General features: G+C 41.0%; 1 protein-coding gene across 1 annotated transcript in view; it reads left to right on the top strand.

Annotated features, from left to right (window-relative positions):
- The first annotated feature begins 1,444 nt into the window (after positions 1 to 1,444).
- FGF10 (fibroblast growth factor 10) overlaps positions 1,445 to 15,559 on the top strand; it is a 67,871-nt gene continuing 53,756 nt past the window's right edge. The window contains exon 1 of the mRNA XM_037374495.1: positions 1,445 to 2,050. Coding sequence (XP_037230392.1) covers positions 1,717 to 2,050 — 334 coding nt within the window. The 5' untranslated portion in view covers positions 1,445 to 1,716. The remainder of the gene's footprint in view (positions 2,051 to 15,559) is intronic.

Below are 15,559 nucleotides of genomic sequence, written 5' to 3' on the forward strand. Positions count from 1 at the left end.
AAAACTGCATTAGTTTAAAAAAAAATAAAGACAGCGAAATATTCAGACAGATTTTATGGGGAAACCTTTGCAATTCCAATAAAACCCCTTTTGCTTTGAAGTCAGATGTGTGATTCGGTAAATGACTCATGTTAGCAATTAGTAAATGGTCATTTAGGGCCCTGATTTCTTTTGAGACAAGAAGGGTGAGGGTGGGGAAAGAAACACAATAAATCTTGAGAGGCTTAAAAGGAAGAGCAGGCTAAAGTGTGAACTTTTTATTTCAGCAACGGAAGCAAGAAATCAGTGATTCATTAATGGAGGGAGAAAGACCTCCATGGAAGCTGGCAAAGAAGAAGAAAAAGGAGCTAATTATGTCTCTTCCCTTTTTACTCTCTCTGACTAGCATATAATCTGCTTTTCCAGGGTCTGCCTGTAGTATATACTTCTTTCCAACCTCTCCAACCAACCCCTCCTCCAGTGGGGGGGGGGGGGAGGGGGGGGGATCTAGCAGGCAACAAGCTCCAGGTGGCTTTCTCAAGCGCTCCACTGCCAAAAAAATAAAATAAAATCCTCCGGTAGAAAAGTTTTTTGGGTTCTTTTTTTTTTTTTTTTTTTCTTGGGGGGGGGGGGGGGGGAGGGTGGGGTGAAGAGGGAGGGAAGCCTCCCTGGAGGGGATTGGTTCAGCCTGGAAGACAGGGAAATTAGTAAAGCATGAGTCTCCGAGCCATGCTGGTGGCCGGCGGAGGAGCAGGACGCCGCAGCAGCAATTAGCAGCCAGCCAAAGGCGGCGGCTGCCGCCGCTGCAGCCCCGGAGGAGGCGAGGGCAGCTCCCGGCGCTGCCTCCGCAGCAGGCACCGCTCGCTCCAAGGGTTTCAGATGTCCCACCGCTGCCTGACCCGCCGCAAATGAGGGTTGACCACCAGAGGCACATCCCACCTCTGATTTGTAATCTCTAACATTTAGGCTACGGCTTCCAACCTGTTTACAACCAAGGGGAGAAGGAAAGGAAGGGGGGGCGGGAGGGGGGAGACACAACGTGGGATTTTTTTTTTCTCCCTCTCTTTCTGGATTTTTTTTTTTTTAATACTGTGCTAGAGAATTCAAAGCAAAACAAAGAAACTGCCTCCTCTGGGGTCGTCAGTGAGAAAGGACGGGTTGCGCAACTGGTTTGGGATTTGCAAAAAGGCAAGGGGGTGGGGATCAGAAGAAGGTGCAAAGCCACAACGTGTGAGTGCGTGTGTAAAGGGGTATGTGTGAAAAATTCCTTCCAGCACCCCTCTCCACTGGTTATTATTTATCTTTGTTGTTGTTCACTATGCTGTCATCTATTTTTCAGACCTTTCTGCATCTAAGATGGTGAAGAAAGGAGTGAGGAAGAGAACAAAATAACTACTGGGAAGTCTCAAACCAGGTTGGGGAGTGTGTGTGTATGTGGGGGGGGGGTGGGGTGGGGAAGAGCAAAAGGAAAGAGGATTAACCACAGCAACCCCCCCAAAAAAACCAACAGCTCTTTTTTCTGAGGGAGGACTCGAAGGATTAAAAGGCAGCAACTTCTGAGGCGATTTGTCCCCTGAGTTATGGATGTTGGTGCACTAACTTCAGGCCAGATCAGAGCTCAGAGGGATCTAACCAGAAACAGCAACCACCGGCTCTCCACTTGCCTTTTACCAGGTTTTACCCTTCCAGTATGTTTCATTTGATAAGACATTTTCCAGCGCCCAGAGTTTCAGTACAATGTGCAAATGGATACTGACAAATGGTGCCTCAGCCTTTTCCCACCTGCCTTGTTGCTGTTTGCTGCTGCTGTTCTTGGTGTCTTCTGTGCCTGTCACCTGCCATGACCTCGGCCAGGACATGCTGTCCCCGGAGGCCACCAACTCTTCTTCATCATCCTCCTCCTTCCCCTCGTCCTTCTCCTCTCCTTCCAGTGCGGGGAGACACGTGCGGAGCTACAATCACCTCCAAGGAGACGTGCGCAAGAGGAAGCTCTACTCCTACAACAAGTACTTTCTCAAGATCGAGAAGAACGGCAAGGTCAGCGGCACCAAGAAGGAGAACTGCCCCTTCAGTAAGTACGGCTCCGCCGCCGCGCTGCCGGGCAGCGCCTGCCCAGCGCCCCGGCCGCGGCAGCCCCGGCGCCCTCGCCCCCTCGCTGGGGAGGGAAGGGGACGGGGACGGCGACGCCTCGGCGGGAAGGGGGCGCGGGTGGGGTGGGCTCCTCCGGGACGCAGCTCTCCGCTAGCCCGTATCTGCAAGTCTCCTCGGTTACATTTGTTTTGCAAATGGCTTCGCCTAGCACAGTTTGTTTCTTTGCCTGGCAGAAAAGCAAAGCAAATTAGAAAGATGTGCAAGGATGTGGCGCGGAGTGGCGGGGGTCATTGTCTCCCGAATCTGAAAATTATTATCCCCTGTCATTAAAGTGCCTTGATGAGAACGCTGTATTGGAACAATGCATCAGTTCCCCCCATGCACACACGCTCGCTCTTCTCCAGGAGCCGCACAAGAGCTGTCTGCTCCGCACTCCCTCCTCCCCGAGCCCGGAACGGGGGGGTCCCTTTGGGCTGGGGTCGTGCCCGGGTTCGCTCCATGCCGCGGGGGCGCCTGGCGGGCGCAGGGAGCCGGTGCGCGGCCGCCCGCAGCGCGGCGGTGCCGGTGCGGTGCCAGCCGCGTCCTGGCGCGCCCGCCGCCCGCTGCCGGGCCGCAGCGCCGCTATACCGCTCCATTGTAAACATCTGGGGCCGGCTTCGCGCAGACCTCACACGCATTTCATTGTCATTTTTTTTTTTAATTATTTCAAAGCAAAAGGCATATGACTGTTTCCATGGCTGAAGTTTTGAGCTTTTCTGTAGTTCTAATTAGACCGTTAGTAATAGCATGCTCCTGGTAATGTATTTCTGGCTGTCAGTGCTCAAAATGTAACCTTTATTCGGTTTTCCTGCCTGGGCAATCTCAAGCTGAAGTAAGTGCAGTAAATCACAATATATTGCACTGTAACTCTTAAGTGACTGCATCCCACTATAGTAGCATGCTGAGAAAGTAAGCTCTGTTATGCTGGAGGAAACTCTCTGATGGGCTTCAGTGGTGGACAGCCACATTTTGGTTCTTGGACTGGTTTACATAAATCCAAATAAATCTGAGGATAAGTCTTCTGTTAAATTAAAACAACTTAAAGTAACTTAAGTAGGTCTTGTTAGCTAATGTGTAAAGTATGGAGTACTTCAGCAGGTTGCCATGCTATATGACAGACATGACTGTTAATTCAGCTGTTTTTCTATTAAATACCCATAATGTAGGCTTACAAAGAGGGAGGAGAGGGCTGCAGTGTCATGTGTCATTACTTCACTTGCTCCACCTTGCAACTTCATACTTTATTATGCACTTAATATTCATAAAAACTTTAGATGTCAAAGCAGTTTAATCTTAATACCTCCCGTTCTGTGTTCCACAGAAAGCCAAATTATTGGAAAACAGAGCTACGATGAAGGCTTCGCTTTGATAAATTTGTGTGGAATGAGGCCCTAGCACTGTATTCCTTAGATTTAATTTTGTTTGGCAGAGGACAGCATCATTCCCCCAAAATTGGGATTCTGAAAGCTTTGTGTGCACCTCTGAGAGTAACAAGCCATTATGTGTAGAGCATTACTGTCAAGTAGGCTGTAAGGGGCCCAATCGGACAACAATGTACTCAGAGCTAAGTAACTACTCATTTGAGCGGTCCCACCTAGCCAGCAAAACTGTTCAGTCAGTAAAGTTGCATGCATGCATGTGCTTCTGGGAGACCTTGCCAAGAAAAGGTAGAATACACTGAAATGCACATACTGATCTTTCTACTTTCAGTCAACGTACAATAACAACCCACTGCAACTATAGAGTGTGATCCTTTTCCCCTGGTTTTCCAGTCAATGCATCAGAAAGAGACTTTGCATTCTGGTGGTGTCATGGTTACTGTCACATCTGCAACTATCTACTGAAACAGAGGAGAATGTAATTTGTTTCATATAAAAGCAAAACAATGACTTCATTATGCATAGTTGTATCCTGTCCCTCAAATTTATGTGCGGTGAAGAAAGGACTCAGATCATCCTAAAACTTGCAGCTTGCTAACTGCACTTATATCACAAAATCAGACCTAGTGTGCATCTTTAAATACGAAACAATTAGGATTTTGTTAGAAGATAAGTCAAACAGTTGTATGTTCCTCTTTAGTAGTCATTACAATATGCCACGTGAAATTGTTTTCTGTAAAAGTACATAGTCTGAGACAATTTAAGAATATATTTACAGCACCTTTATTTCAAAGGTAGCTGTGCTATCATAATACTGCTGTAACCCTGAGCTGGACTGATTCCATACAAATATATGGTATCTTTAAGATAGTCTGAAATACATAATTATATGTGGATAGATTCCTGCCGTGCTTGAAGAGTCAGCCAGCCAGCCTACAAAATTGTAGCCTGTTGAACATTAGAGGCTATTTAACCTCTAATACATGTTCCTCTCTTGAAACCATGCTTTCCTAAACAAATAATAGTGAATGTTGACACACAAGACTTGGAAATATTCTAATTTGGGGGCTAATTTTCTTTTTCTTATATGCTAATGTTTAAAATTCATTTATGTTGCAGTAAAGCCTTATCTGTAGGGCTGTAAGATCATGATACGTAATTAGGTAACAACTTTCATGTCTGGATGCCAGTTAAACACTATCAAGCAAGAACAATTGGAGAAAGTCAGAGTAAACATTCAGAAAACAGAATTTAGTCTTCAGCCTTTAAATGGCTCATGCAGCGTTCATAATTTGCTCTGTAAATATTGTGTAGAGTGTGCTAAATTGAAGTTTGATCTGGCAGATGGTTTCCAACTTAATTGCTTGGAACTGTTCCATCAACCTTTCTTTACCTACAGGGTAAGGGGAACAGAGGTAGCTTCTGACTGCTCTGTCAGGAGGCTGGGGGAACTTGCAGCATTTGGTGTATCTGGAGGGTGTCTGTCAGTACATAGAAGTAGAACACATTTTAAGTTTTGTTTTATTGATCCTTACGTCTGGAAGTTTGTCCTCAAAATGCAACTGATAGCTCCTCCCACAGCACCACAGCTGTGAGTTCCCTTGCCCCTGTGCTTGACAGAGCTATTTGCATGCATGAATAAGGAGACCTGTACTGCTTTCTGGTGACTGAAGTACATGGGGGAAAAACAAAACCAAAAAGCTTCCAAAGAGGAATTACAAAAGCTTTCACTACAACTTGATATCTGGGATGACCAAGAGAAGGTTAAGCTAGATGTTAAAATTGGGAGTGAACCATATGTGTGCAGATCCTGCCTTTATTGCACCCAGAAAGCTCTCTTGAAGATACTGAAATTTTTGGGGTTTAATGGATGGCGTTTATTGGACTACATGATATATGATAAGCTGGTTGAGGGAAATCTGAATGTATTTTCAATTGACTTTTAAGGCAGCTGCTAATAGCACTATGAAGTGCACAGACTTCAAATGTACAGGACAGATCTTAGCAGCTAAAGAACGGTAACACAATATGCAGTGCTTAATTAGCAGCTGCTAACCTGCAGTGTGTGGACGGCGTTCTGCCTGAGCAGGAACTGCAGGATCAGGCCATTATTTAGGTGGGAGTTTAGGGACTGGAGTCTATGTCACAGAGCTTGGATGTTAGTGGGAATGCTGAAGCTGTTCCTGCGGGCTTTGGACCAAGCAGTGCTATGCAAAACCTACGGTAGATGGCGGCACAGTCACTGTGTGGTGTCACCTCCGCTCGAAGTAGGTGGACTAGAAGGGGCTGGATCCTCAGCTGTATGAGCTAGTGCAGATCAAGCAAAGCTAAAAGGGCTTTACACCAGCGGAGAGTCCATTAATTGGCCTTCTGAGCTTCCAAAGTGGATGGATCCAAACAGTGCAAAGGCGCTGTGATTGCAGAATAACAGTGTTTACTGGGGAGCAAGCATGAAACAATTAGCTACTTCTCATGAGCTAACCTATTCCAGGTTTTTCCCCTGAGTATGCAATTATGTTTTTTATATAGCTTTAGGATCTGCTGAAGTCCCTGATAACCTTTGGCTTTATTTTAGTTAGCGTGGGTTCAGATTAGCAACATAGTCACTAATAGCAAGAAAGTTTTGAGTCTCATTCTGTAGCCCAAAAGATTGTAAACAACCACTCTTAATTACTAGAAGTGCTGAACATTACTACTGAGGGGTTTAAGTGTGTGCATATGTATATTACATATAAATACAGATTTTTACTATGTATTGGGTTATATACATAAAAATAGCATTAAATGTGTTTTGGTTAAGTATACTCGGTTTGATACTCAGCTTTTTGATTATACCTTAAGTGTAATAAAGTCATAAAGCTTGATGGGTACCTCAACCTCAGCTGTAAAGCTCAAACCAGATAAGAATACTTGGTAAAATACATTCTTTTGCTACTGAACGTCTTTAAGCTAGCTGTTTGGGGTTATGGGCTCCTCGTGAGCTGGTGTTTACAAATTAGTGTGAGAAATTTTCTGTTTTTCTAAAGACTGAGTAGTAGGCATATGTGTTTTGTTGTTTTACACTCCATAGAGATCTGGATTATTTATTAATAAAATCAAAAGACTTGAAATAGGAAATAATACTGTTTTAGCGAAGTTATTTGGAACTTTGGTTCTTTAATAGGCAATGTGTAAGTTCTTATGGAGATGATATCGTACTTTAAGTCTTTATTTTCTTCTTTTTTTTTCCTTCTGCAGAGCTCAGTTATATAATTTATAACTAGCAGTATACAACCTTAGGCACTAAGATTTATGAATGTGGAAAGAATTGTACTATTTAATGTCTACATGACACTCTCCTGTTCCCCTTACTGCATTCCTGCCTTGTGGACCCTTCATACTGGTACTGTAACCCTGTCATAAATCTGTTCAAAATACAGAGTTGTAAGAAGTCTTTTTTTCTTCATAAATCTAATTTATAGCCACTTACACTGGGGGAGTGGTGGTGATGGGAAAAAGTCTGTTCTTCTCAAAACCTCAGAAGAAAGAAACCAAGGGGCATGCAGGTTTATAGATGCCATGCTGTTGCTCTAATGGGAGGGTTCTCAAGTAGTGGCTTGGCCAAAGCTTCCCTTGAAGATGGCATTAGCTGAGTGAGCACTACAGAATGTGCTTATACTTCTGAAACATCTTGGATGCATTCACTCATAGGATAAGATCCTCTGTTTTGAAATAAAGCATTTTAAGATGACTTTCAGATGTCTTTGAGCTGTGTGTGTGAATAGGGGCCTTTTCACTTCAAAAGGGAGTCAGATTGGATCTTGCAATAGGGGAGTTTATTCCACTGAACCTTTCATTTTGGAAAAGGTGGAGCCCTTCTATGAGCAAATCTTGTTAACCTGTATGTCTTAAGTTAGAAATAGCAGGTACCTGTATGAACATAGGGCAACATCTCCTCTCATGGTGGATTCCTGACTTTTCTTCTGAGCAAGTAATATAATTGTACAAGGAAGGTTCCACGTAGGAAAAATAATCTTTATAAACAATATTGTATTTAGGTTCTTAAGCTTAATACTTGGGATGATAGAGAAAGTGTGTCAGCAAAGCAGAGAAATTATTCAGTCAACTTGGTATTTGCTATAATGCTGTCTTCCTGGCCTAGTTTTGTTTGGTTTTCTTCATTTTCTGAAGAGCTTTCTGAAGCTTTTACTTCTTCCCCAAATTTGTCCCTTCTTCCCCAAAATTGCATTGAATTGAAAGTTCAGTTTGCACATTTTGAACACCTGCTACCACTGCTTGCAGTCACCATAAGACACTGAACTACTTTTATTCTAATATTCCAAGGCTTATCATCTAATGGCCTTTTTGCCACTTTGAATAGCACAAATAGTTTCAATGTTTATCAGCATTAACAACCAGCTTCAGCCTGATGAGACTGTGAAAAAGTAACCTTTGCTTGCTTTGGGCTATGGAAACCAACTTACTAGATCAGAAATGGAGGATGCATTTAGTTAACGTTAGCACATATGTTTCTTGATCAATACTAGTCTGATCAATACTAGTACTACTAGTCTGACTGTATGTATGTATTAAACAGATTCTTCTTTTGCTTGAACAACTTATTGTGATGCAGTGTTTAAATATCTTGCAGCCCTTTATTGCTCAGCTGCTCTGAACACAGAAAAGAAGTCAATGGTACTTGCAACCATTAGTTTTGTTAACTAGAAAGATCCTTTCCTAGCTGTATGAATCGCTTGTGTTTCTACTGCCAATTTGTTGTAAAATGTCTGTGTTAGTTACAACATAGTAAAAAGGAGACCGGAAACACTATTATATAAAGTTTTGAAAAATCAGCCTGGGAAAACTCTGTGTTTATGAAGAAAATTAAAATCTTCAAGGGTAGGAGTGAGGAGGAGGTGGCTTAATCTTTAATCACTGAATGGATATTAAAACTGAATTTGTTAGCTGAGTGGATTATTAAAGCTATTATTATGCTACTTCATGAGTACAATGCAACAAATAGAAGTTGCAGGGGGAAAAAATGTTACAAGTGAGTGAGGTCACACGCTAAATAATGGCTTTAAAGGCACTCTGTTTTTAAATTAGGTCACTTGTGTTCTTTCTTTGAACATTCAGTTCTAATTGCAACAGTAAATCAAAGAATACACTCAAAGTAGACTCCCATGTAAAGTGGACAACTGGACAGTGCCTTTTTACTGCTACTAACACGTGCATCCAATTACTTGGTTGATATACTCACAATGTCAGCTGTAAAGCATTCCCCTATTTTATAGTTAGCCTAAAGAATTATTAGCCTGTCCCCTTTCACATATACCTCTAAATAATCTGTCAGTAGTGTATATCTTCTACAGTTTAAGAGGAATTTTCACACACATCGAAGCTGACTTTCAGGAAAAAAAGGAGATGTTGAAACTGCACCAAAAAGTTTCATTACTTTTCTCCCTTCCCCCTTCCATAACTTCTGGTGTAGTGCAAGACAGGAAAAGGCTATGGATACTAGAAACATGAATGCTCGTGAATTTTATATAAAAACAAAGATCATATCTTTCATAAACCTTGATTTAGTAAAGCAATATGATGCCTGCTCCTTTCATGGTGCAATACATATGTGAAGGACAATAAACTTAGTTGGGTTTTGCAGTTCCTGATTCCTCTTCCTACATGGGGACCAGAAGTGAAAATGGGGGGCCTGAGGAGTCTAATTGCTCTTCCTTCTTCTGCCACATATTAGAGGTTCAAACATTGCACAGAAAAAAAGGAAATTCAAGTTTTCTTTCAGGTTCCTGATGCACATCTGTGCAGCTGTAGTCAAGTGTAGTCAGTGTGTGTGGGAGCTGAGGAGGGAACACAAGCATTTTGCAATCATTCAAGATCATGTTTAATTGGAATTAATGCATGGTTGCCAAGTGGAGGCTGGGTGTAAATCAATGAAAGCATGCCTGCGTTAGAGGAAGGCGATGGGAAGTGTGGCGAGTGCCAGAGCAGCATTAGAAAGCATGACAAGAAAGAAATAGGGGTGGCATGTGTCATGAGTGGGAGAGAGGTGTGGGGAGAAGGGGCAATGTGGCTTACCAATTTTGGCAGCGGAGAAGTGTTGGTGATGTTGAATTGTCCTGTCTCATCTCACTGACTCATCAGTTTGCTCACAGACTCAACCTATGAAGTCACTAAGGTACCTATTGAATTTGTTCAAAAGTGCATAATCAGTGTTGGGGTATAAACTCTTCCAACTCGTGGTTTCATTGTGTCTTCTCTGACACTATTCTATAGATAATAGATACTATTTGATGCATGCTCTGGGATTCTTTTCTTCACATTATCCTCTTCCAGAGGATTAACAACTTGCTTTATTCCTAATGTTAAAGTCAGTATGGACTACTTCCAAGCAGAAAGGTGGGTAAACTTGCCCTTGGAAGTAATAAGCTTTTTAAAGGAGTTACGAGCAAACCTGTATTAAAGAAGAAAAATGTTAAGGTTTTATTAAGTAGGTTTTTCTTCAATTTTTCATTACACTAGTACTATCCACTGTATTTATTATAAGAAACATACACCTGAAGGACATCAAGATATCCTAAACTTCTAAGGGTTGTAATCTTTTGAGGGAGGAATAGGGTATTTTTGTGATTGATACATTTAGTATTACCAAGTAAGTCGTATTTTGTAAGCTTATCTTTAAGATTTGAAGTAGTAATGTAGTTATAAGTTCATATATTCAGTAACTGTTACTACAGTCAGCAAGAGAGTATATGCCCTAGAACAGAACAGGGTACAGGATGACTGTGTTTAATAGGAAGTGGATTTTATAAGACCATGGTTTTAGTGCTACCTTTTTATACATTCTTATGACTTTTTAGGAGATGTTAAAGCTTCTGATGTTCACTGAAAGAGCCTTTTGACTTCAACAGAACTAAGTTTGCTCTATCTGTATTTCCCACTTACTCATTTTTTCCATATAGTTTTCCTGGAGGTAGACATTGTCAGTCTGGAAGTACCTTTCTCATCTGCATGAAGTATCTTAGTACCTGTGGCACCTGTCCCTTGGACGAAAGGAAGCTAATGAAAACCTTCCCCTGAACTGTAACCTTAGCAGACTTCTCTGTGCCTCTCTCCCCTGTCTCAGGGGAAGGAGTGTGGTGCACAGCCCATGTTGTGATGACGGGACACCTTTCCTTTGTCAAAACACTAGTGCTAATAACTGCAATACAGAAGTTGTGTGCTCACTGAGGATCTGTCACTGCAAAACCAACAGTGACATGAAGAGAAGCGGCAGAAAGAGTCTAGAGCTAACCACATGAGCCAAGCTGTGGCTGCTTTTTGTTAGTGTGCTTCAGGGGTGGGTTGCTCAGCTGCCTCTTCAGACGCTGAAAAGATAACCTCCTCCCATGAAAGATACATGTGCTGTTTTGGTTCTTCCCCTCCCAAGTAGCTGGGTCAGCAGTAGGTAATTTGACCAACTGGTCTAAGGCAACACCATGTGTAAACTGGAGCTAAAAGTTAGTACTAGCTGTGTTTTACCAGGCGTTCTGATACAACCAGACATCTAAAGCATTGCAAGCTCTTTAAATTATCACTTTACCTGGTTCTGACAGAAGTAGCTTTGAAAGTGAGTAGCATGTAATAGAAGAAAATGATGATTCACCTTCTTAGAGATGAAGATACTGGGTGAAGGCACATGTGCAAAGTACCCTGATTATTACAAACAATAACATTTGCCATAATGTCTGTTAGGTTTTTTTGTGGACCAGCATCACCTCTGCTTCCAAACACCCGTAAGCACGCATAAATAATGACTCATTTCTTAGGACAATGTATAGATTAAACCACTTAAGCAGCTAAAACGTAATTCACTAAGGTTAGCACCGGGAGGTGCCAATAATGCCCTTTCTGAGGCCCAGAAGTGGATTCAGTTCAAACATTTTTGCTGTTTCCTGTGGGTTTTGCTTTGTGGGCAGCCCTAGTCCTAGGCCCAGGAGGATGGACAGAGATGCTGAGATCATGCATACTGGCAATTCTATACATCCTGGCAATGATGATGTTTCCTATTGCCAGCATACGGTGGGAGATACTGCAGGACAGGGCGAGGGGGACAATACTAACAAAAATCTCTGCTCAAAGTACTATGTAGAGAAATGTACCATTCCTCTCTCAGCTTCATGTGCTTCAATAACCCGAGGAATGGTAAATGGAACCCAGTATGTACATCTCATGACATTTAGACTATGTAATATGTAACAGCTATATATTAGTTTATTCCTTGGTACTTCCTTTTCTCATATGGCAAGAACAGTGACTGCCAGTTGCTTCAAAGCTGATGATAACTATTAAGGAGCTATGAGACTGAACCCACTGACATTACTAAAACCATTTTATGATCACTGTGTGGAAGACAGAAAGATTACTATTAGTAAATGCAGTGTGTTAAATACCTTGCTATAGAGCTTTGGATAAGGAAATGCGTTTCAGCTTGTTGGTATACTTTACAGAATAGCTACTGCATCAAGGTTGCAACAAATTGGTTGGGAAAGAAAAGGTCCAACACCAGCTTTCTTTGCAGAAGAGTTTGCGGGTTTTTTTAACTTTAGAAAGATTCTTAATGACCATGATGGATTATTTTTTTATCAAAGCAAGACTGAAATGCATAAGGACTGGAATAATGATGTAGGAATGTGAGGAACTAAAGGTTTATGTGCTTCACCACGTGCTGTGAAGACACCCTGGGCATAAAGGGAGCTGGAGGACTCTTCTGTGTCCCTTGTGCTCCTCCTACTGATGGTCAAGCAACACAGGAGGAATCTGCTTAAGGGGAAAGGGAAGAAGACAATTTGGCAGAAGGATAGTCTGTGGGAATTAAACTTTGAGTATGACAAGTGCCATGAAGTGTTAGGTATTATGAAATATCAGATCCTTATATATGTTTTTTATCCATTGTAGCCCAATATTTATAAATGTATTTTACTCTAATCTCTCTTTGGCTCTTTGCTGCTTATAAAATGAGAATAGTAATACTTCCTTCATGAGCAAGGGTATTATGAAAACAAATTATTTGTGAAACACACCAGTAACACTGTGATGAGTGCCAGGAAAAAAAAGCCCACCCAGAGGGTAATCATTCTCTTTTTACAGGAAGGGTTGGATATAAGGAATAGGAAGGGCAGTTTTGTCCTCTTACAGAACAGAAAGAGTAGGCTACTTCTTAACTCTTCTGCTGATTTAGGTGTTTGTCTTTTGACTAGAAAAAACAAGATTCCATGGAAAAAAAAATATTCTATAGCCTCTCTTGCAAGCACTGTGTCAAGATTACTCAACAAATTTATTGCATGTATACAAGAGGTAATGGCAAAATAGCTCCTAACCAAACAGCATAACCATAGGTGCAAACTGGATCTGTCCTTCTGCCAAGCAGAGCTCTAGGTCTGGTTGTGCTATATGAACATTATAGTCATGAGAGATGTAAAAATTTACTTTGCTTTAAAGGTATGAGCATTGGGATGTTTCAGCTCAAGGATCTATATAATTTCTATGATTAAACAGTTGAAATGTAATTGCGATTTCACTCACTTGACTGTCAGGTCTATCAGTCAAAAAAAATCAAGCGTGATCTCCACCTAATATTTATTGTCTTTACACCTATTGTATAAGTTTGAAACTTCCTTAATTTCTATTAAATTCTGTCTGTGTGCTGAAGTTAAGCTACAGGAATTATTTGTTTGGGTGTTATTTCTTTTGCTACCATTTTTTTATTATTGATACTTCCCCTTTAGTGTTACAGACACTATTCTTTTATTTTAATTTATTATAGTTACTTTTACATGTCACAACTTCTCTTTGAAATGACAGCCATCCAAGTTAAAGTCTTTTCAACTTTAGTGAAAACACATCTAATGAGGCTGACACTTGGCTCATGTGGTATTAATCTGGTCTCTTGGTCATTTCTTCTGTGTCTCCTGCTGCAGTCTGCTCTCAAAAAAGACATATCTGCAGCTGGGGAGTACATAAGATTAACTTCCGCCTCTCTGTGGCTTCTTGCCTCAGACCACACACCAAATAATTCCTCAAAGCATTATCCAGATTTGCTCAAAATTCACCATGCTTGCTTTATTCCTTCAGTTCTGCCACACATGCATTTGTGGACTCTGCTTGCAGCTGATTCTGCTTATGAAACAGGAAACATTTTGCAAAGATGAGGATTTGGAGACAAACACTGTTGTACAGTATCTGTAGTAATTTTTCTGTGGAACTCTTCCCTTTTTGGTTTTGCTGATTTTATAAATGTACACAGTAGACCATAAAGGTCAGCAAGATGTAACGTTTTTGTTTTCGACTGTACTCAGGGCATAACCAAGGCTGATGTAGCTTTTCAGTACAGACTGAATTATAGTAACTCCTGTGTCCAAGATGAACTTAAAAAAAAAAAAAAAAAAAAGCGAATCACAGTGCTTATATTCAGGAAGATCTTTAGTGTTGTTTAACTATGAAAGCCTATTAAATGCTACAAAAAAAAAAAAGAAGCCACTGTGTGGATGGAAGAAGGATTTGTCAGCTCTCCTATCCTATACCTCCAGACCTTCATCACAGTTTAATATACTTAAAAAGCAAGCCACAGATATAAGGAGCGCTGTGCTCACACCCCAATGCAGAATCAAGAAGTATCAGTAATAAAGAGCAGGAAAACCAGTACGTAAAACCGTCTTGTACTTAATATAGGTAGTTACAGCTGAGATTACAACACTTCTCAGTAAGTCCGTAACGGGGATGGAAAAATAATTTGGGTGTTTGAGTAAATTTCAGCCTGGCATTTTCTAGTATTGGTATTGGTTTTTTTTCAACTAAATACTTTTCAGTGGTAGTTTAGAAGCTTTCTGCTTTTCACAGTAGCCAGTCATATGTGTGTGTATATATATATATATATATTCATTTATAGATGTGTTTTGTGGGCCAAACTATAGAAGTTCTATGTGCAAAACACCTGTTACGCACTCACAGCCATACTGATAGTGCAAGAGTAGATTGCATGGTGATGCAACTAATGTACCACATAAAATGGAGTTTCCAAAGAGTCTGTAACAGCTCTGACAAGTGTAATCCTTGTGCATCTGTTGCTCTGAGCACACCTGAGAGCTCCCTCCATTGAGTTTACAGCTTAAAAGTTGTCATGAGGTGAAACATCTTGAGTACAAGTAGACATCTGTGTCATTATTATAGTATTCAGACAGATTAGATTACTGTCTTCACAAGGACCATAGCATATAATTTACCTAGCAAAGGATGGTAGAGACTGCTAGATATCTAATAATAATTTCAGCTTAGTGAAAGAACTTCTTCTCTTTGTCCAATAAATACCTTGCTAATGAATCCTAGTTAACATGACCACATGACTTTGTAGCAGAGGTTTTTTGCTGTTCTCTTTTTTTTTTTCTTTGCATTCCTTATCCAAATGGTAAGATTTTTTTTTCTGATTTTGAAGGAGAGCTGATACTCACAAGTAATATGTCACAAGCCACTAAAAGTGTCAAAATCTTACAGCAGGCCCTTGGTGGCTTGTTAATCTCTCCTTCCCCCCCCTTCCTTTTTTAAAGGAAAAAGACTAATCCATTTAAATATAATGAGAGCCATGCTTGCCATAGCCTACTTTTCAAACAGTATCAGCCAAGCAAGATCTGTCTTATTTCTTCACCTTGTTTTCTTGGCTCAAATAATTAAACAAAAAGCTGAAAAATACAGGGTTTTATGGCAAAGCTATTTCATATGTCAAATGAGAAATGGAGGCTGTCACTTTCATAACACAAAAATATACAAGTGTTAGGGCAGGGAAGTTTTTCTTTTCCTTTGTGCCCCCCTTCTAAATTATCATCAGCAACATGCAAAAGATAAACCTCTATGTTAAATAGGGAGACCAGATGTATGTTTAACCTCTTGCCCCCATTTTTCTAACTGGTTTCCATTAGGAACAAGAAGTTAAAATATCTCTAAACAAAAATAACTGATATGGTAAAGTGAACTTTTCAACTGGATAAGAGCTCTTTAGGAAAAGGCAGTATTACAGAGCCCTGTGTTAGGCCAGCAGACTGTTT

This window comes from Falco rusticolus, chromosome Z, assembly GCF_015220075.1.
Source record: "Falco rusticolus isolate bFalRus1 chromosome Z, bFalRus1.pri, whole genome shotgun sequence".
NCBI classification, from domain to species: Eukaryota; Metazoa; Chordata; class Aves; order Falconiformes; family Falconidae; genus Falco; species Falco rusticolus.